The sequence below is a fragment of the Kwoniella europaea genome, chromosome 1, assembly GCF_036810445.1.
Source record: "Kwoniella europaea PYCC6329 chromosome 1, complete sequence".
In the NCBI taxonomy this organism is placed as follows: domain Eukaryota; kingdom Fungi; phylum Basidiomycota; class Tremellomycetes; order Tremellales; family Cryptococcaceae; genus Kwoniella; species Kwoniella europaea.
In genome coordinates, this window is record NC_089487.1 from 15,464,078 (window position 1) to 15,485,763 (window position 21,686).

General features: G+C 43.9%; 7 protein-coding genes across 7 annotated transcripts; 3 read left to right on the forward strand and 4 right to left on the reverse strand.

The window, feature by feature from the left end:
- Positions 1 to 103: 103 nt before the first annotated feature.
- Positions 104 to 2,027, reverse strand: V865_005892 (uncharacterized protein; the record flags this gene model as incomplete). The annotated part of the gene is made up of 14 exons (XM_066229658.1): positions 104 to 154; positions 215 to 324; positions 384 to 485; positions 550 to 581; positions 645 to 684; positions 813 to 850; positions 928 to 1,027; positions 1,169 to 1,194; positions 1,261 to 1,300; positions 1,362 to 1,431; positions 1,498 to 1,570; positions 1,649 to 1,754; positions 1,837 to 1,876; positions 1,971 to 2,027. 14 exons carry the CDS (start codon positions 2,025 to 2,027, stop codon positions 104 to 106), a joined length of 885 nt encoding a protein of 294 aa, XP_066085755.1.
- A 422-nt stretch (positions 2,028 to 2,449) lies between these two features.
- V865_005893 (uncharacterized protein) lies at positions 2,450 to 4,033 on the reverse strand (the record flags this gene model as incomplete). The annotated part of the gene is made up of 7 exons (XM_066229659.1): positions 2,450 to 2,586; positions 2,665 to 2,889; positions 2,968 to 3,038; positions 3,118 to 3,415; positions 3,494 to 3,602; positions 3,669 to 3,783; positions 3,846 to 4,033. The coding sequence occupies 7 exons, from the start codon at positions 4,031 to 4,033 to the stop codon at positions 2,450 to 2,452; spliced, it is 1,143 nt and encodes a 380-aa protein (XP_066085756.1).
- A 1,603-nt stretch (positions 4,034 to 5,636) lies between these two features.
- V865_005894 (uncharacterized protein) lies at positions 5,637 to 7,091 on the reverse strand (the record flags this gene model as incomplete). The annotated part of the gene is made up of 3 exons (XM_066229660.1): positions 5,637 to 5,720; positions 5,791 to 5,860; positions 5,995 to 7,091. 3 exons carry the CDS (start codon positions 7,089 to 7,091, stop codon positions 5,637 to 5,639), a joined length of 1,251 nt encoding a protein of 416 aa, XP_066085757.1.
- A 2,902-nt stretch (positions 7,092 to 9,993) lies between these two features.
- On the forward strand, positions 9,994 to 12,084 carry V865_005895 (uncharacterized protein; the record flags this gene model as incomplete). Its single annotated transcript, XM_066229661.1, has 6 exons — positions 9,994 to 10,619; positions 10,688 to 10,944; positions 11,012 to 11,021; positions 11,083 to 11,831; positions 11,891 to 11,968; positions 12,044 to 12,084. 6 exons carry the CDS (start codon positions 9,994 to 9,996, stop codon positions 12,082 to 12,084), a joined length of 1,761 nt encoding a protein of 586 aa, XP_066085758.1.
- Positions 12,085 to 12,576: 492 nt separating this feature from the next.
- Positions 12,577 to 16,991, forward strand: V865_005896 (uncharacterized protein; the record flags this gene model as incomplete). The annotated part of the gene is made up of 17 exons (XM_066229662.1): positions 12,577 to 12,691; positions 12,794 to 12,805; positions 12,879 to 12,998; positions 13,080 to 13,216; positions 13,282 to 13,368; positions 13,423 to 14,328; positions 14,424 to 14,595; positions 14,661 to 14,831; positions 14,889 to 14,949; positions 15,017 to 15,113; positions 15,165 to 15,240; positions 15,299 to 15,388; positions 15,452 to 15,595; positions 15,646 to 15,675; positions 15,738 to 16,044; positions 16,102 to 16,756; positions 16,857 to 16,991. 17 exons carry the CDS (start codon positions 12,577 to 12,579, stop codon positions 16,989 to 16,991), a joined length of 3,315 nt encoding a protein of 1,104 aa, XP_066085759.1.
- Positions 16,992 to 17,413: 422 nt separating this feature from the next.
- On the forward strand, positions 17,414 to 18,381 carry V865_005897 (uncharacterized protein; the record flags this gene model as incomplete). Its single annotated transcript, XM_066229663.1, has 4 exons — positions 17,414 to 17,442; positions 17,692 to 17,787; positions 18,169 to 18,208; positions 18,328 to 18,381. The coding sequence occupies 4 exons, from the start codon at positions 17,414 to 17,416 to the stop codon at positions 18,379 to 18,381; spliced, it is 219 nt and encodes a 72-aa protein (XP_066085760.1).
- Positions 18,382 to 18,740: 359 nt separating this feature from the next.
- On the reverse strand, positions 18,741 to 21,097 carry V865_005898 (uncharacterized protein; the record flags this gene model as incomplete). The annotated part of the gene is made up of 8 exons (XM_066229664.1): positions 18,741 to 18,963; positions 19,020 to 19,296; positions 19,370 to 19,440; positions 19,522 to 19,905; positions 20,019 to 20,184; positions 20,261 to 20,391; positions 20,472 to 20,522; positions 20,604 to 21,097. 8 exons carry the CDS (start codon positions 21,095 to 21,097, stop codon positions 18,741 to 18,743), a joined length of 1,797 nt encoding a protein of 598 aa, XP_066085761.1.
- Between the last annotated feature and the right edge of the window lie 589 nt (positions 21,098 to 21,686).

Consider the following 21,686-nt stretch of genomic DNA (forward strand, 5'->3'; position numbering starts at 1 on the left):
GCATTACCATGCATCATATATCCACAATTTCCATTCTTTCTACTTATTTCTTGATCTAACTAAAAGCAAATCGGTCTTCCAAGTTCCTCTGAATGACTGTATCTTAAATGTATGTATCCTCAGCAAGTCTCAGTCCGTCGTTGATACCAGCACCCTACAACACCGATATACGGTCAGCTTTGACCAATCTCGAAGGGGTCAAGTTAGAGCTCACCATTAATCTACCTCCATCAACAGTTAACAGCGCACCGTCAATGTATCCTCCCGCTCGAGAACTCAAGAGCAATACCGGTCCGACGATCTCCTCGGGAAGACCTGGTCGACCTATAACGAAGAAATGGTATTTCAGCTACTTCCTTAGAGTCTGAAGGGTTCAAACACACCAGCAGTAGATCTCTTGGCGGCTTTAGAAGCTCCTTCGGCAAGGTTGTACTCGTGTCCTTCCCCTGTCTCTGATTTACCGGTCATCTCAGATGGGAAGATACCTATGCACACACACGAATTTTGGTCAGTTTCGAGAGCTGTGATGAGATAGTGATCCAGACTTACCTGGACAGATGGTGTTGACTCGAATCTTCATCCTGAGGCAGCATACACAGGTCAGTATGGTCATTCTATCGCGGTTCAGTCTAATGCATACTTACGGATGAAGTCTTCCAGCAAGTAATTTACCGAGATGAATAGCTGTTGTTCGATCAATACATGATGGCACATGTTATATATATCAGAAAGCGAATGGACATACCTGCAGCCTGAAAAAGAAAGAGGATGTTATGTCAGCGTATATCATCGCGATCGATCCGGTTATTGACTCACTTTGGTGACACCATAAGACACGGTTCCCATAGCTCTTTGAGAACAATTCAGAGCATTATATCAGCTGATATCACGCATATGCGTGGATAGCAAGAGAGGTCATGCGCTCACCTTTGATTAGCAAGACCTGCAATGGAAGCTATGACGGTGACACTGGGGAAGTCCGATTGTCTGAGTAGAGGAACAAGGGCGGCAGTGATGAAGTAAACACCTAATCCCGATGTTAGCTTTAGTTGTCCTCTCAAGTAATGAAAAGAAGAAACTTGCCATTGACGTTGACTATTACCAAGCCGCATGAACATCATAAGCATCCACGTCATCACCAGGATCGAGACTGCGCGATATCGCTTACTCGAGTTGGAATAGTTAAAATCATCACTGAACAAGGTATCCTGATTAGTTGAGGTTTCCATTTGCATAGGTCAGCAGGCTAGGGACACCCACTCATCGTGACCTTCCCATAAGAGATCTGCAACTTGGTCGGCTACGTGTGTCCGACTCGGTCAGATATCAACCAAAAAGTAGCTGTTAGTAAAATCACTCACGATCATCGTGGTTGCTGATACTGGATTTCCAACCTCTCATCACCCCAGCACAATTGATCAACACGTCGATCTATATCATCAAACACCTATCATCTATCTATAACTCCAGGTTGGATATATATGAATCATGACTTACCTTGGACTCCTTGGCTTTGATGGCATCTGCAATAGCCTTACAACCTTCTTTGGTAGATACGTCCCCTTGGATACTACATAATCGGTATCACATAAGACATTTCCAAGTTCGTCTGGCAAGTCTCGATCATTCATTAGTCGTCTGTACGTACGCAACAATATCACCTCCAATCTCTTTCGCAGTCGATTCCAACACCTCGTTTCTCCTTCCTGTGATATATACTTTCGCACCGTTGTTGGCGAATCCAGCGGTGATAGCTATACACATTTCCTCAAAACATGTCAACATGATCGTCACGCGTATGTATATGCCCTATAGTGAGTGAGATATTGAATTTACCTTTCCCCAATCCTGTTCCTCCTCCAGTGACTACTACTATCTACAATACCAGTCACATAAAAACAGATTAACGATAAGACAACGAGTGGGAGTGGAAACAAGCAACTGATGATGAGATGGGAAAATGGATTTACCTTCCCCTTGACTCCGAAGATATCTTCGACTTTGAAAGCAGCAGATATTGATGACATCTTTCCTCTGTATTTGTTCTCTTGTGTGCTATTAATGAGACCCAGTCTGAATGGGAACAAGTGATTGATTATTACAGATTACTACTACGCTATCTATCGTTCGTGTTATATATGAGATCTGGCGTTGGTGACGATATCGCATCTCGGACCGTTCGGTTCCCGAATCACCGAATCGACTCGGATCTCATCATCGTTGTACTCGAGTCATCTGCCTGTTGACCATAATTATCATGCAGGCTAGTTTACGCCTTCTCATATACGAATACCATATCGACATTCTTCTCTTGCAGATGGAAAGCCCAGTTGACAGTTCACTCATGATAGGAATATACACTAACTTAGATCAAAAACTCTATATTCATTTCTGATATGGTAATTCTGTTTCTCTCACTCAATTATAAGGCTATATACTGAAATGACGATTACGCCCATCTACCCAGTAAAGCCATAAGACCGGAACCCAAAAGCATACAAGTGAACACATAAGCCAACTTCAGATCTCTGGCTTTCATCATTCGTGGATTCAGTAATATCTCATGCGCCATCAATTCGACTAAACCTATTTGATCGGGAAGGAACATTGTCAGTCAAAACAACAATTAGGACTGAGTGGTAAACAAAACACGATTGAACTTACCTGTGTACAAGAGGATACCAGCTGAAGTAGCATCCAAAACACCGGAAACGATATTGGCAGTAGCGCCATTACCGTTGTAACTGTGTCGAGCACCGATACCGATTGCTACACCGATAGGTGTACAGATCGCGTAGAACGCAGCAGCGACCCATCGGGTGTATGCCAAGTTTTTCGGTAGGTTGAGAGAAGCGAGTCGAGAACCCAGACCTAAACCTTCGAACATTTCTATAGAACGTCGACCAAGATTAGCAATTCTGATCCCATGCGCCATGCGATTCATCGGAAATTTGAGTGATGACTTACGATGGAAGATGATGACGATGAATAGAGTAACGAATTCATCAGTCACACCGAGCGTAAGACCGATGATGACACTGAATCAGGTACATGACACAGACCAAATCAGCATCAACTTGATAGCCCGCCTCGACGGGATGCAGAAAGCTGACTCACCTGTGCAAGACTACACCGAATTCTAGGACACCGACAGCTACCAGCTGAGCAGAAGCTTCAGCGGCACTTGGCAACTGATTGACAGTATCGATATCTGAATTAGACTCAAGATCGGCTTTTCGGACTTGTTTCTCAGCAGCAGATTGTAGTTGAGGGTCTGTATCGTCATTGGCCTGGATGTTAGATGCGGATGGGTGGATGTGGTGAGGGGGAGCAGGGATGGTGGTATCGACGGAAAGAGGAGGATCGTGAGCGTGGGTATGAGCATGAGCATCGGTGTTATCATGTGCGTGTGAGCCTGTCGGAGTATCAATATCAAGTCAGTACACACACCATAACGGCTCACCGGCGGGAAGAGCAATGCGAGTTGACTGACTGTAGTTGACACCGAGTTTCTCTAATTTCCTCGTACCAATTCTGTACGCGGCTACTTCAGCGAAGAATATACCGTATACTGCTGCCATAGCAATGGCTGGTGCCCAATCCTTCGAAGATCATACTACCATCAGTATATATGCTTATGACATGGTCGAGGCAAAGTGATCACTTACATAATCTGTCCAAGCTCCAGTTAAACATTCCGAAGTCAATTCGTCCCATGCAGGTGCTAAGAGATGTATGAAAGCGGTAGCTATGATGACACCTGAACCAAAATACTTTGCGAAGCTATACAACATAGATGAAATTCAGCAAGAATGTCACGTTGAGACTTCATGGAGGTAACTCACTCGAATACTGGTGTAGGTACATTTGCAGAATGTCTAAATACGATTGGAGTCAATGTACCCAGCAAGGAAGTAACCAAGATGATGAATATAGCACCGATCCTCAATCCCCGTCTCGAATCATCGTTCGAGATGGCACATGGATCTTCCATATCCAAATCAGGTGATGCTCCAGAGTCTACGTCTGACATGATGTTTTATTGAATGGGGGAATTGGGGATGACAAAGGATCTTTTCGGCTCTTCGTTCTGTTGTTCTGTTGTTTTGTTGAAACGAGAGATGAATGGGATGAAATGGTATGGTATGTAAGAAGTGAGTGTATATATATGTATATATGTGTATGTGTATGTATGATGATTGAGTATGAATGATCTTGAGTAGCAAGCAGTATGTCAGTTTATTTTTGGGAACAAGCTTGATTGATAGCTTTGATAGCCAGATGGGAATGGGGGACGAACGAGATGCATCAATTTTCATCACCATACGAGTACTGATTCAGGGTAGATAACCGTTGAGGTACTCATTCCTCATCCCTTCCCTTGTGTTTCTTTTTTTTTTTCCGAATTAAGCTCTGACCCAAACGATCAAAACTCGTCATCACCTCATCACCGTACAAGTCCCCCTTTTCCATACAAACAAACGTGGCACCTTTCTGTCTTCCACACTTGTCTTGTACATCAGTTTAGGATCCATTCGCGGTGCGGTACATACACTCGTTTGTGTTCATGAGTACTTAACGGTCATCGTATCTAGAAACATGCTTTTACCTGTGCACCCCTATCTATAAATAACTTGAGAACCACTTGGCATACTACCTCTCATTCACTTTCGGTGTAGATAGTCTGTTCTTTTCGGGATTGTCTTTCGATACAGAAAATGGATTACCCCTTCTCTCTCCCCATACCAGCTTCGACGCCTTGTAATGTCATTTTCCCTCAGTGTGTTGTCTCACTCGAAATAGGGTGGAGCGACAGCTTCTCCGAAAAGGTGAGGACGAGTTAGATCATGATGGCGTACAAACTCGGTTGGAACGAAGGAAAGGGATCAAGCCAAGCCCAACCTACCTGGCGATTATGGCTGAAGGAACAGCACTGGTATCACTGAGTTTATGCATGCTGAATCGAAAAGGAACCTCGTTTTTTTGTGTACAAGAACAGCATTCCGAATGTACATTCCATGAGGTGCATTCGCCATTCGAGTACCTTTGGGATAACGGCCGTGTCCTTTGCGGATTTTACTCGTTTAGATCCAGTTCGGTTGCTTTCCTTTGGGGTTGACCTATGCATCGGGTGAGAGGTATCTATGGATGGATCGGCCCAATGTGGTCCATCATCACTACTTTGAGTACATTCCCGTCGTGATACATTACTGGGCGAAATATCCCGCCTTTTTTGGTAAAAAATGTCATTAACTTAACGTGTCCAGTACGGCCGTATTCCGTATCCAGTGTTCCACCATTCATCCCAATCGTTGCCGACAAGAGGATTGGTCATACAGTGGGTATATCATCAATGCATGGTTTTACGAAGTACACAAAATTTGACTAGGTTATAACAGCATTCACAGCAAAGTGATGCGGGTCGGTTACACCGAACCCATTCGTGAGGAATGTCATTTTGAATTAACGTTAGAATATTGAACAAGTATGACAATCACTGAAAAAAAAAAAAAAAAGAAAACAAAGGTCCATGCGAGGAAGGGAGACATAGGAACGTCAATTGTCCGTAATATATAATCAAGAATCAAGACAACCACACATTCCTCAGAAGGAAGAGAATAAAATGTGAGCGGAAATCAGATGGAAGTTGCTATGGAAGCTGGAGGAGGTGAAGGTCGAGTAACAAAGTAAGCTACCAAAGCGGCTATTATGATGATCAACTACGGTGGAGAAACGGATGATCTTTAAGCTTCATAACTCATTGATAAATTCGATCTGTAAGGGACTTACAAGTATGACCACTACCCAGATTATCTTCTTGATTCGACCTCTTCGTTCTTGAGTTTTCGATAACCAGGCGCTAAGTTTACACAACAGAAACATCAGCTAGACATTCATTGACATCACCCGAAGGATTTAGAAGACGAGACTTTTACACAGAATGAATTCAAGACGGTTGACTGCGATATTGTATTGAAATCGTGCTACACTCACTTTTCATTCTTACTTGCTTTCTCCTGTTCATCCAATCTCACATGAACGCTAAACCTCTTCCAAAAATCCATCCCACTAGCCAAAAAAGCAGATTTGGTCTGTCTCCCATTAACACCCATTCTACCAGGTTTGTTACGTCTGGTGGAAAACGGAGTGAACAGTTCTTCTTGACCTTCTCTAAATAGGGCTTTCTTCTCTGCCATAATGTCGAATCCCCTTATCGAGCCGTTCGATACGCTATCTGCTCGACCGTGTCCGCCTGCACCAGCGCTGGCAAATGGTGAAGAGGGTGGAGAGAGCGGAGAGAAGTGCGGTTGAGGTGGGGCAGCAAGTAATGGTGAGATCGGAGAGGAAGGAGGTGGAAGAAGGATAGTACGTGGTGGTGATAGTCCGGAAGTGTCGATACGAGGATTGGGACGTAATGGGGCGGTGGCAGGATTGGGATTTGAACGAGGTGGTGTACGTGGATATCCACTTGTACTATTCGCATTAGAGTATGATGGAGGTGCATTGGAGTTTGGATATCCTCTACCATGACCTTGATCAGGTTGTAGTGTAGGTTCTGGAAATTCCACCACTGTTAAAGGTCTGACTCTACCCGACTCATCAGATTGTCTACCTCTCTCTTCACTTCTTTTCAACGGTGATCTAGGGGGTTCTAGCTCATGATTATCTTGGTTATCTTCCCAATTATCCAATTCACCAGCTTGGCTCTTAATCTTAGCTTCCAACGCATCCTTATAAGCCTTCGCCGTAGGCTTATTCACATTGACGCTGATCGCTCTAGCGGACCGAGCTCGGGCGACAGCAACAGGCTGTCGAGTAGTATTGCTATTGGTGGTAGTGGAGATAGATTCGTTATCCGAATCGAGATCTGAATCATACGGAGTAGAAAAGAACGCTCCAATAGCATGAACACCTGAATCCCTTGGTCTCTCTCGATCCTTATCACTTGACATTCGAGGTGGAGGTGTACAGACCCCTCCGTTCAGGCCGTATGCTGGAGACGGGATTGATCGAGGGGTAGATAGTTCTTGATTGGTCACGGATGGTAGGGAGGAGATGGAATGCATGTTGGCGATGTGCGAGCGAGACATCGTGTGCGGAGAGGCTGGAGATGAAGAATAGCAGTGCGATGGTAGATTGTTGAACAGGTATAGGCTCGAGCTTGAAATGTTTGGTGATGAGATGGGTTTGTTTTGAGCTGGGTAGTAAAGAGCGTGAGTATTATAGTAAAGAAAGTATATTGCAGTTAGAGCAGAAGGGGTTTATGAAATGTAGAAGAGGAAGAGAAGCGGAAGAAGAAGAAGAAGAAGAAGAAAGAAGAAAGAAGGAAACCTCGTTAGAACATCCGAGGCAAAGATGAAGCTGAGAGAACAGAAATGAAAAATCAACAAGATAAAAGAGAAGTCATGGTATATGCTATGCGATGCTGAATTGTGTGAAGTTAGCATCGATAGATAGTTGTGAGTTGTGAGCTGTGAGTATGTGAAACATCGCTTTGAGCTTCTAACAACAACTCTTTCTTTCCCCCACTTCCCTTTGCCTATACGACATTTTGATACTAAGATGGCCCTGGTTGTTAACCCAAGTCAAGCTAACAACAATGATATAAAGCTGGGTTGATGGATTGATCCGATTTAATGGGATCTGTGCGTCAAAAAACAACACTAAAACGACGGGTCCAACGGGTAACACGAGCCTATCCCAATCTAATGACCCTGAGTGGTGTAAGGTAACTTATCGGATCGCGTCGTTTCATGTGGGTAGGAATTGTTTCGGATTAACTGGGATTCAGCTGGACCGCTTTTTTGTTCTTTGCGATCCGATCGAATGGGATTGTCGATCCGATCATGTACATGCGGTAAAGTTAGATGCAAAACCAACGTCTATCCTCAAAATCTACAGGATGAGATGAGAAGAACAGTAAGAATGCTTGAGAAATGAAATGAAATGAAACATGTCAGTTTCTCACGTTAACACAAAGCGGTGAGGACCGAGCGTCGTAGTGGCGTATTTTGTGGGATTGGTAGGATCTTCTTTTGTCCTCGTCTTGTTTTACAATATTGCGATACCACATACAACATACAGCACAGGCCTGAGCGTAAAACCTTGAATGTCAATAGCCACAAATTACTGCGTATGCCTCACTATGCTGTAGTGTCCGTATCGAAGATATGGCATGTAATCTTCACTGTGTTGAAAGTCCAGATGAAAACAGTGTGAAAAGGGCGGCAATGCAATGTTACATGTTGATGTGGATTTTGCTGCGTATACATAAATGCGATATGTCTATTATCATACTGTACATCTCTTGACTGTGCATCCATTCCATCGCTCTTCTTGATATTTGACAACGCATCATTCCAACGTCCATGATACAATCCAGGTCCGGTCCTCCTTTCTGGTACATATATCGCCTAACGATAGAATGGCGATGTCCAACTATACACTTTTCAGTCGGACTCGGTCAAGGTTATTTACTGAACAGAAAAATCGAGAAGACGAGTCAACCACGTCGGCGATGTTGCGAAGTAGCGAAATGCACGGTCCGGCCACCTGTACGTAGCTCGTAGTTAGTTGCTTTGTCCTGGTAATTCACGTGGTCTGCCTGCTATAATTAGATACCTCCTGTCGTCTTGTAACTGATTGATCGTCGTAATTATACATGTCAAGATTTGACTGAGCATCAAATCTTTCAAGTTTTCCATCTACTGTCGAACCCATATCCAAGTCAGACAACTAGTTAGCTAGTATAGAACATTCTTTCACCACGTTTGTCGAAGTTACTTCACGCCAAATTACAATTACATAAACCCTGACATCATTGACGGTTCAAACTAAATTTCACGCGTTTTCGTGTTGTCAATTCAGCTCAAAGTGACTCAGTATCGCTTGTTCCTTCTTTAAGACGCCCAAAAAAAAGGAAATCTCACAACACAGTGAAGCTCGCTTTCAAGAGCTAGAACATAAGCAGAATGGCCAAACATCGAGGTAACAAGAATTTTGGAGATCAGATGACGGCGGAGAGTAGTGGGAGTGGAGGTGGGCTGGTGAGTTGATTGAACGCTTCCTTCGCAAGTCCAGTGTTTTGAGAGACAGACATTCCTGCTATGCTCCTCCTGTGGCTAGCACTCTTTACCTCTTCTTTTTCTTCTCCCTTCCTTGATACCATACTGTGCGAGACAAAATCACCCCATCTCCAGATGCGCAGTGTGGATGACATATGAAAGGAATTGTGGTATTACGTAACACCTCGTGTCTCTGCTTTCTATAAAAAGCCGGGCCAAGCTGCTAGCTAGCTGCGTGTGGTGTGTTTGGGAATTACCCTGAATGGAAATATGATAATCACCTGTTTCCCTCTGGTCCCGTGCCATTTCTCCCATTCATTCATACTTCATACTCAGTTTTTCCCTCCTGGGTTAAGTTGTTTTTCACATTTCGACCTGATTTCGACACAGCCTACCACTCTACCACCACCCAGCCCGTGTCACTCTCACAATTCATCAATTCAACCAACATTTTCATCACTCTCATTCTCATTCCTCTTGTATCGTCTATCATATCTTCCTTCCTAGCTATCAGACTAGTGTGAACAACATTCAGAACAGACCATCAGCTGACAGATGATCTAACAACCAAATCACCCTATCGACCCTGCTCGGACACTAAATCCCTCTTCTTGGCTCTCTTTTTTTCTTCTTCTTGGCTTCATCACGGTTCACCACTTGGGGAACAAATCGAAACTTGATATACCTACACCTTCCCTTCATATCTATTAATACATAATCAATCTTCTTGGCAACAACCAACGCTCAACTCCCTTTTGTCGGTCGGTCGGTAAATTCGTTTGTTATCAACACTCAACACTCAATGCAGTACGGCAGCCAATCGCCTTCTCTTGGCCGCGAACCTTTACTTGCCTCTGCTCAAACCCCTGGCATGAGCCAGCGCCTTTCGGAATCTTCCTTAGCATCATACGACCAACACAACTCACACATGTCTCATCGAGGTAACCCCGCCAGCTCCACGGGAGGAGCTTCCTACGCGTCTTTCTCATCTGGAAACAGATTCGGTCCTACAGCCAATATAGCCCCTACCACCTCTACTCCATCCGCCACCAATTCTTCAGAGAGAGATGCAGCCTTAGCAAAAGGTGCGGGGCCATACGGTGCAGGTGGGATAGAAGATGATGATGATTTGGATGATCACCTGCACACGTTCACCGCAGCAGAGAGGAAAGACCTTAGTACACCCTTTGATATCACTTCATGGAGAGGATGGGCAAACGCCTTGACTCTTTTGACATTGGCCGCGGGCGGTGTGATGTTGTTTGCAGGATATCCAATCATCGCTTGGTATTACGGTAATAGCAATTCATCAGGTGCCAATACCTCTGGATACAATCTAGGTGGCATAAACGGTTCAGGTCAATATCCCTCAATCACCGGTTTACCTTCACTTATAGATAGTGACACACCCTCCGACTCGTACACCATGACTGGATCCGATGGAAATGAATGGACTTTGGTTTTCTCAGATGAATTTAACAAAGATGGAAGAACCTTCTACGATGGTGATGATCCTTTCTTCCAAGCGGTTGATTTCCATTATTGGGCCACTGGGTGAGTTGCCTCCTTCATGACGCCTCTTTTACAAGAAAATCACTTACACTGAATCGTATCGATCTCAGTGACTTTGAATGGTACGACCCTTCTGCCGCCACCACTCAAGATGGTCATCTCGTCCTCACCATGACTCAAGAACCCATCCACGATCTCAACTTCAAATCTGGTATGCTCCAATCATGGAACAAGTTGTGCTTTAACAAGAACGCCCATATTGAAGTGTCAGCCAGTTTGCCAGGTGTCACTACTGTTGGTGGTTTCTGGCCTGGTATCTGGACTATGGGTAACCTTGGTCGACCAGGTTACGGAGCTACGACTGAAGGTGAGTCAAACTTACGACGCAACCTCTTCATATGATAGCATAGGCTGATCGTGTAATTGTGACATAGGATTATGGCCGTGAGTTGGACGAGCTTCGTCTATCCTTTCTTACATCACCTTATGCTGACGTGATACCTAGATACACTTACGATACATGTGATATCGGAACGCTCGCAAATCAAACCTATGCCAACGGTACTGGTCCAGCTGCGACGCTCACCACCGGATCAAATGATGGTCCACTCTCTTACCTCCCCGGTCAGCGACTTTCAGCATGTACTTGTACAGGTGAAGATCATCCAGGACCCAACGTTGGTGTTGGAAGAGCGGCTCCTGAAATCGATTTGATCGAAGCGCAACTTATTCTCTCCGAATCACGAGGAGAAGTCTCGCAATCCTTCCAAGTCGCTCCGTTCGACGACCACTATCAATTCGACAACTCTTCTGCAAACTTCAAGCATTACGATACGAGTTTGTCCTACTGGAATACGTATCTGGGAGGAAACTTCCAACAGGCTGTATCGACTTTGACTAGGGTACCTACGGATATCTACTACAATCAACCTGGTTCGAATAAACAGTTCACGACTTTCGCTGTGGAATGGCAAGCATTCCCCGACAAGAGGGAAGACGGTTATATCGCTTGGTACAGTGATGGTGAACCATCTTGGACGATGTATGCCGATGCTGTCGCTGCAAATGAAAAAGTCGAAATCGGAAGGAGAATTATCCCCGAAGAACCCATGGCCTTGATTTTCAATTTCGGAATGTCAAACAATTTCCAAGCTGTAGATTTCGATAATTTGATCTGGCCGAATTACGTCAGAATTGATTACATCAGAGTTTACCAAAGGACCGATACCGGTTCGATAGGATGTAGTCCCGATGGTGAGTGCATACCTCCCAGAATATAGCAAAAGAGTGCTCATTTTGCTTTTTTTGTCTAGATTACCCTACTGCTGATTATATCTCGAAACATGCCGAGGCGTACAGTAACCCCAATTATACAACTTGGGCAGAGTATGGTGAGTTGTGAAAGCTCTTTTTAAGGTGATGCCTGGATGATATCTTACTGATGTGATAATGTCTTCTTCTTCTAGGTGGAACTTTCCCTAAGAACAGACTTATCGATACCTGTTAAAACAAGATAGAGCAGATGACCAGAAGAAGAGGTATTTGAGAAAGACAGGTCATCTCATGAAGGCTAGGAGAGATCTCGAATATCCTTTTTGATTCTATGTTCATCTTTAGATACCCCGAATGTCGACTTGACGTCGATTCTATTTAATATACAAGACGATGGACACGATTGACTTGAATCATGATGAGCGAACTTCAGCCTTGTCACACCGATCTTGAACGTGACCTACGCAATAACAATCAGATGTCTTGCACACACAAAAGTCGCACGACCACCCCAAGTCACCTATGTTACTGACCATTGATCCTTTCTCATCTTTTGCTCTAGTGCAACCTACATTATACATATCGTGAAGCGTTGAAGCCCATGTGTGTTGTTTGACATCTTGGAGGATCTTGAGAAGAATCGATTCTTGGTGGAAGAAAACAAGACAACATATCGATTGACAACAGAACGACTTCAGCCGCACGATCGAAGTGAAGCAATAACAAGATGTCTTCAACATCGCTTAATTGGATAGGAGAGACATTGACGTTGCTGAGAACTTTGGATAATGGAGATGATAAGAATGATACCAGTCCTCTACCACCTGGAAGTGGACCTCTACGTGAGTGAGGATCAAAATCACCTCCATCATTTCGCTCATTTCGATCTGGACGTACCGAAAAAAACTGACCATGTTGAGCTGGTTCATCTTACTGCTTATCAGAAAAATTCGATGGTATGTGTTCTCCATTCCTAATAAAAGGTCATGTGTCCGGCATTTCACTTCCACTGACACACCTTTTCCATAGGACCATGGTTCTCCACCCAACTCATATTATCTCTTGCCATTGGATTGACAAGTTTCTTCACGTTTTGCTTTTTGAGGACGAGGTGGGACGTAGTCTACATGGGTAGAACAAAGCTCAAGGGTAAGTATGTAATAAGGTCACGACCATCACTTTATTTTTCAAATCTTCGCTGACTTTATCGTCTCTTCAATGTATACGTAGATTTCTCGCCTACGCCCGCTCATTCACCTGATGCTCAGAGCTCATCAGGCAAGACGAGGTTCTTCGGATGGATCAGACCTACACTTAGGACTTCGGAATTTACTGTCTTACAGACTGTAGGATTAGATGCTGCTGTTGTGAGCTTGCCATAAGCCCTTCTAAATTTGTATATGCCGTACTAATATATATTCTGTCCAATCAGCTCCTCAATTTTTTCAGAATGGCATTCATGCTCTTTGGTTTGTCGGCGTTCCTAGCTACAATGGTCCTCATACCGTTGAACCTTTTCGTAAGCTGTTCAAGACATCTATCCATTGACTCTCTGGCTAACCGAGAGATACAGCGTCATGGCTCTACAGACTCTGCTCCTGATCCAGGTGAAAACAGTACAATCAGCTCTACGACAATGAACATCAACGCAATGGCCAATAACACTACGCCCATCACTCGACCAAGTCTGTATGATATTCTCCTTGATCCCACCACCTCTTCGACCATCCATCTCATCTTCACTTACCTGTTCACCGCCTTGTGTCTCTCATTCTTTCATAACAACTTTCATCGATTCGTCCTATCCCGACAATCTTTTGGATTACATTTAATCCATTCCATCTCAGCTCGGACAGTCCTCGTATCCAATCTGCCTCAGCATCTGAGGGGCGATAGGGCCCTGGCGGACTATTTCGAGAATTGCGGATGGATGGTAGAGAGCGTCAGTGTTTGTAGGGAAGTCGAACCGGTTAGGAAAGTATTGGAAAGGAGGACAGTAGCGTTATTGAAATTAGAAGAAGCTTGGGTAGATTGGGTAGGTAATCCTGCGAACAAGTTGATTAAAGGGTATAATTCCAATGTGTATATCAAACCTCCCTTGGCGGGTAGTCTATCAACCTCACCGCAAAGAACAGAAGTTAGATTAATACCTGATCTAGAAGATAACGATGATGATGAAGAGACTCATCAAGGTCCACAATTGACTTCTGCATCCGCGAATGGATCATCTTCTTCTAACACTGAGCTGGACCAGTCTTCGACTTTAGAAGAAGGTGAACAAAGAGCACATGTACATATACACACCACTCGCCCTCGACCTACCTACAGACCGAATTGGTTTGGAAATAAAGTGGATGCGATCGAATATTGGGAAAAAGAATTCGAGAAAGCAGATGAAGAAGTGAAAGAATTGAGGAAACGAGGAAGGTTCGAAGCTACCCATGCGGCGTTTGTTACTTTTGAAGATGCCAAAGATGCTGTGAGTTACTGCTGCTAGAGACGGTATCTCCTTCCAAAAGAAAATGGATCAATGGCGGTAGCTTACTTGGTTTTGTTACATTCTCGCTCACAAAGCAAACCGCATGTCAAGTCTTACATTACCCTCATCACTCTGAAGTGGTCACTGAACTTGCACCCGAACCACGAGATGTAGTATGGAGTAAAGTGTCGATGCCGAATCGTGAAGCGCAGATTAGAGATTTCTTTGTCATGGGAACAACAGGCGTATTCTTCCTATTCTGGTTCGGTGAGTCACATTTCGATATCGCTTCAGCCTCTACATCCTGAACCATACTGATTCACTTTGCGTAGTCCCGGTATCGTCACTCGCAACTCTACTATCCTACGAGGAGATCAAGAAGATCATGCCATGGTTAGCGAAGACTATCGATGCCTCACCGCGTTTAGCAGCAATTGTCCAAAATTCTTTACCACTTTTGGCATTGACCATCTTCAACGGTCTACTACCGTTCTTCTTGGAATGTAAGTCCGGTGTTGGTGACCTATGAAGTTTGTTAGGCCAACTGACTATAAATATAGGGCTGAGTTATCGACAAGGATTTAAGAGTAGAAGTGCGACTGAGTATTCTCTTTTGAAAAAGTAAGTTTCTAATTGAGCTCAAATTCCGTGGTGATACTGATGAATCCATTCTCGGGTGTCTCTGAAGATATCACCTCTTCTTGTTGATCTCGGTACTATTCGTCTTCCTCCTTACCACTACTTATATTGCCATCGTACGGGACTTTGTGGATAGTCCTATGAAGGTGAGTTCGATGATTGCTTTTGTTGAGAACATGACTCACGACAAATGACAGATTCCACAAAAGCTCGCCAGCGCTCTTCAAGGTGCCAACGTAAGGAACTTCATGGTGTCCTATGTGATGCTTCAAGGTGAGCCTCATCGACCGCATGTCGCATATTGCTCATCAAGCTGATATTGTCGTATCAGCACTCGGTCTTATGCCCTTGCAATTGCTCAACATGGGTCCGCTCTTGACTCTTGGATATTCCAGAGCACTGTCGACAAAGACGCCAAGAGGTAAGTCGGGATTTGCGCGATAACAATCACCGCCGGCTGACATGGCTATAAACTTTGCTACAGACTACGCCGAAGCGAATGCTCCTCCCATGTTGAACTACGGCTGGGTATACCCCCAAGCCTTGTTGGTGTTCACAATCACCTTGGTCTATAGCGTCATGAGTCCTCTCATCTTAGTATTTGGTGCGATATACTTTGGAGTAGCTTGTGAGTGCATCCGATCAATCCCCAGAAATGCATGACTGACAAATGATCAGATCTCGTGTACAAGTACAAGCTCTTATTCAGTAAGATTCGAAGTTGGCTTTACCGATCACTATAGTGGATAGCTTACGTTCATTCTCCTTAGTCTACTTCAAGCCATATGAATCGAATGGTGAAGCCTGGCGAATCACATTCGCTCGTACACTGTGGGCCTTGGTACTTTTCCAACTGTTCATGACTGGATTGTTCTCCCTTCGACAGTTCTTCTGGGCCTCAGGAGCGATGATTCCTCTCATACTGTATACGCTGTGGTGGAGCTGGGTGATGTGGCGAGATTTCGGACCTCTGAGTCAGTTCCTCGCTTTGAGCAGTATCTGTGAGGTGAAGAGGGGTGAGGAACCAACTGGTGTAGCTGGAGTAGGGGATGAGGGGGCAGTCAGTAGGAGTCAAAGGTGAGTTGAATTCACTTCAGGATACATCGTACGTTTCAACTGACTTGTCCAACAAAGTAATCTCAATCATCGACGATATGCTGTGAACGATGAAACACTCTACGTGGCGCCGAGTGATCGACGAACTGACTACTCACAACCACCCATGAACAATTTCTATTTTGGTGTATTGAATACAGGTAGGCGTCGATATGCCCATCCTGCTCTGAGCGGATTATTGCCCACACCTTGGTTACCTGCCAAAGCAAGATTTAGCGATGGAGCTAAAGAAGGTGGCAAGAGAAGTGTCGTATTGAGTTTGAGAAGAAAAGTAGCCAAGAAGTTACAGAGAGAACGTGGAGAAAATGGAGGTGATACACCGGATTCAGGTAATGCAAGTGGAAGTGGAAGTGGAATACCAGAAGGATGGTCAACTGGACAGTCACTTCGACCTTCAAATTCGTCTACAAGTCTCAAGAAACCTTCTTCTTCCCCTGGAGGAGGAGCAGGGGGATCACGTTCAGGATCATATGGTGCGACAGGGGACAGTTCGAACCCTTGGAGAGATCCTACACCACCACCATCTGAATTGAATGCTTCTGGAATGTTAAGGAAGAAAATAAGCTTTGATCCGGGGAGCGGAGTTATAGCTTTGCCTGAACATAATATATGGGGTGATGAGGAAGAGGATGATGAGGAGGAGAATAACGGGGAGGATGAACCTGAATCTCCGGTAAGTAGAAAGCTCAATGATTGGGTTATTGGGTTATTGGGTTTCTTTTTCGGTGGACAGCTGATCATCAATGTTGGTAAATTGTTACTTTGGAGAATAGTCAACCTACTATCATAGTCGGAATCGAGCTAGGACGTTGAGTTCATCAAGGGTATTGGATAACGTACCTCCTTCGGGTAGTAGTGGTGGTGGGAATGCTGGACCGGGACAACCGGGAAGTGGTATACAGCTGTAACGTATGGTGTTTGTCGGACTTGTCAAAATAGTCTATTCCCCTCTTGTCATGATCTCAATTTATACTCGATCCTTATAATTCACAGCAATTACGATCAATCTTTATATATGTCATATGAATAATTATGTCTTGTCTTCCCGTCTCCGGTCGAGCATATATGCATATAAATCAATAATCGTGCGACTGGGAAACACACACAGGACTGACTGAACATCGAATCCATGTACGGTGGTCGGAGATGTGCCACATTGCGGAGTTATCCGGAGAACTGCCCTTAACACCCTTCCGGCCGACCACCACCACTATAGCTCACCCTCACTCTCTCACTGCTCACACTCCTTGGTTCAATTCGTAGTAATAGTCTATCATCTGTCATAGTTTCTTGATTCAACTCACCCCACAAGCATAAAAAATAGTTCAAAATGTCCTCAACCTGGAGAGAATTCATGTCGTGAGTTTCTGTTTATCCACATAAATTGCAATAAGAGGGAGGAAGAGGTTGTATATGCTGATCTTTTCCAATCTCCGTTGTTATCCTTATTTCCCCTTTCCTTCGTTCACTTCTATCGACAATACCTCAATACCTCAATATGAACACCCACTCCATGCTCGATATCCCAATCGCTCGATATCCCAATCCTCCCTTTCTCGAAACACACATGTTCGCTTCAACCCAATTATATCATACCTACAACAACAGCTGGAACAAATACACTCAAGTCGCTTCTCGAGCACTTCGACAAGCTTTGACTGAGACTGATCGGGTTGCTGCTGAGAAGAGGGCCGCCATCGGAGTGTGAGTATATGGTTAGATCCAGTCTGGCTGTCTCATCAGAGTATCGATCGCATGGGGATTGGAATGAATCATCATGGATAGGAAAAATGAAGGGAGACTAGAACACTATCTCAAAGCATTAGACGAATATGAAGGATTGTAACGAAATAGAGATAGAGAAGCTTATTGGATTACTTACAATGAGGATGGTCCAATCGAAGGAAATTGCAAGGGAGAGGATGAAGAGAAAGATGGACGAGTGATGTCCATTATCTCACGACGAGGTTTATCAAGACCCACTGGATGCTAAAAAGATATTTGTTACGGAGGAGAAAAGGACGAAGAAGATGAGAACGAAAATTAATGAGGATGTAAGCTGACAGATATGAAATTGATTAACAGTCGATACCAACTTTGGGAGAATGGACAAGGTGGTGAACAAGTAAGTGCAGTTTCGCAACTTGCAATCTAAACCTTTCTCCTTCAAATCATCACTTTTACCAAGTGAGGAATCACCTGATAGTCACACTGATACTGATGGATATTGCTTTTTCACCTCAGAAATACGTTGTCCCTCCTGCTAAAGATGCTTCATCCGGTACACCACCTGTATAATCCACCTCGCCCATAGAATAAGGGTCATGGGTTTAGAGAAGATGGAGCAAATTATCTAGGATGAGATGCAAAGAATGAAATTCAAAATCGCATTATGAGGTACAAATGACCTGTCTGAACTGATTGAGAGAATGAAAAAGTGGAATATCGCATATCATCGCTCTTCGTCTTTTTTTACATGCTCGTATTCAACGCCCAACGTCAAGAAGAGGAATTGACAAAAGAGATCGGAAGAGCATTATTGTTCTCAGCACCGCTACCAGCTTTTGTCATACTCAAGCATCATCACAGGTCATACTGGCGTTACATACAGCTTAGGTATCCTGTCATACCCGTTAACACATTGATATCAATACTACTTATGACCCCAACTCTGTCGATTTCTCTTTGTCTTTCTCATGTCCATGAGATTGTTTAGGCATCCTTACAAATAAAGCTACTACGATGACCGCCAATCCTGCTAGACCAGTTGCAAGCCAGAAAGCAGCTCGATATCCTTTCAAGATATCTTCCGGTGACTCATTCTCTGGTCCTTTGACATATCGTTCGATCGTTCCTGCTAAACCCAATCCAATCGATAGACTATCGAAACCATCAGTTTCTTACGTTGTTGTGGGGAAAGTGAGACTGAAACTTACGAATAATTAGTGATCATACTGACTATGCCAGCAGCTATACCTTGATATTCATGTTCAACCGAATTACTAACTATCAACTGACCCGTACTGAAACTTAAATCTGGTCCGAAAACAACCATGATCAAACTGAAAAAAGTCAATCCCCAATATGTTTGATGAACCGGTGAGAGCGCAGCGAATAGATCACCGATGAAGAATGATATCATTGCGATGAGGAAGATCTTGTGACCTGCGAATCGATGGATCAAAATTGGAACCAAGAGTGCAGCGGCGATTCCTATTTTATACATTACACGAATATCATGTCAGCATTTCTAGATGAGATGACATGGTAAAGGCTCGGAACTCACCTCCTGGCATTAATGGTGCCATTTGGGCAGTGATGATCAAAGCATTATGATGACCTCGAATATTATATATACTGCCGACGCGAACACATTCGTTAATGTCTCATTGTATACAGTTGTTCGTTGACGTTAAGTAGTAGAAGTACTGCACTCACAATAATTTGGTATATAGTAAATACGTCCCAAAGCTCATCCAACCCAACCACAAAGTAAGATAAACCAATAAATTCTGTCTACTGAGGACTTCGGGTGGTATTAAAGCTTTCGTATCTATCTTTCGCTCGTACATGTAAAAAAGGGTAAAACCAATCATGGAGATTATAAGGAGGATGTAGATATATGGTTGTTCCCATCCTACCAGTGCTGACTGATTCCAAACGAAATTGAATAGACCCATCGATAAGACCAGTAATGCTGTACCGATATAATCGAATGATCGTATCTTTCGACTTATCGTGGACCACGAGGACGACGAGGTTCGACGGTCGGATGGTAAGATGAGTAAACCGCTGATGAGGAATACAAAGGTGAATATAGCCCTGTTGAAAAAGAAATATTCAGCTTTAGATATGATAAATCTTGATGATTGAAATGTGCGACGACGTTAGAAAGGAGATTTCGCGGTTAGGATATGCGAGCATGCCACACTCACGTGAACCACCATATCCACCTGACATTCACGAGAACAGTAAAAATAGCAGCTACAGCACCGCCAATCAAAAATCCAGAAGGGGCCAAGGCGCCCAGTATGGCAAAAACGAGATTCCTCATTTTACCTGGTGGATAGGTACGACCTAGTATAGCCAGAGCGTTGGGTACTGGGAGTGAGAATGAGAGAGGACTTCGTTAGATATCGTATAGCATGTATGTATGAGAATATGACTGAAAACTCACAAGACAAGGCAGATCCGATACCTGCTATGGCCCTACAGATATCGAATGGTATAGGAGTCTTACAGAATCCAGAACCTATATTGGAGGCTATACCGAGTATACACCCGATCGACCATATTAATTTTGGTCCTCTGAGAGTGAGAATAACATTATTAGCTTCAGTTATCGGACGAGCAGATGGCAGGACGCTTTTGACGATTATCATACTCACAGTATATCACCTAATCTACCGCTAACTACTACCATCACTCCCAATGTCAACCTACGATCCAATAACAAAAGACAATCAGCCTACGGATATATACATCCACGAAAAACGGGACCGCCAAGGAATAGGACTCACCCATAACTAGCTGCCATCCAGCTCATCTGACCAGCATCTTCCGTACCCAACCACGGTCCGAGGTCGTTAAGGGGTATGATCAACATTCCAAATTGACCCTGGGCGATCAACTGCGTAGCGCATGTGATGGTGATGAACAAGATCTGAAAACCTATTGACTTATCTGACAGATAATCATTGGAATTCTTCTTGTACTCGTTATTGGCATCGGTGGGACCTTGTTCCAGGTCAGATTGGTTTTGGGATTGGGGTTGAGATTGGTGCATTCTAGCTGGAATCATGTCGTTATTATTCATATTCGGTTCTGATGTTGGTGTCGCTTTGGATAAACGATTTTCGGAGTCTGCGTCTGCTTCCTGATGGGTAGAGTCCTTTGTGTCACCTTGGATGGATCTGTTCTCATCCTCACATAGCGTCTTGTCAGATTCCACTCGGTGTGGAACCGCAGTACCACCAATAGATACGTCGTCTCTAGCAGATAATCTTTCGGTCATCGTTTAGCACGAGTTCTACCTACCGCAGTGAGGTCGCTTATAATCTACCAATAATCAAGGAGTGTATGATAATAATCTATTGAGAACATATCCCCATCTTTATGTATACTATATATATGTATATGTATATATGTACAATAACAGATCAGAGTGGTTTGAGTGAATAAGAATAGTGTTTAGTGATTGATCGGTAAACTGATAAACTGTTAAATTGAAATTACCTTTTAAAACGTCATATCCAGTTCGGTAGCCGGGTTTTACTTAAGTTACCCATCCACATCAGCCACCACCCACTGTTGGACAGTATATGTACATGGTGGAGTGACCTCCTTAGGGCATCAGAGTCATACCTCAAAAGGTTTACTCTAGATCAGACAGGGAGCAATGACATGCAGGAATCATCACGGGGTATGCGGTCAAAAGCAAAAGATTCAGAGTATCATTTAAGAGTGGTAGTATCTGTTTTATCGATTTGCATATCATATGTTACGCATACCTAAATACATTCATTCCCATACTCTTTGTGTAACCAGATCAACACAACCCGTAGTATGATGACGGAACTGCTACCGTCATATCACCTCGTACA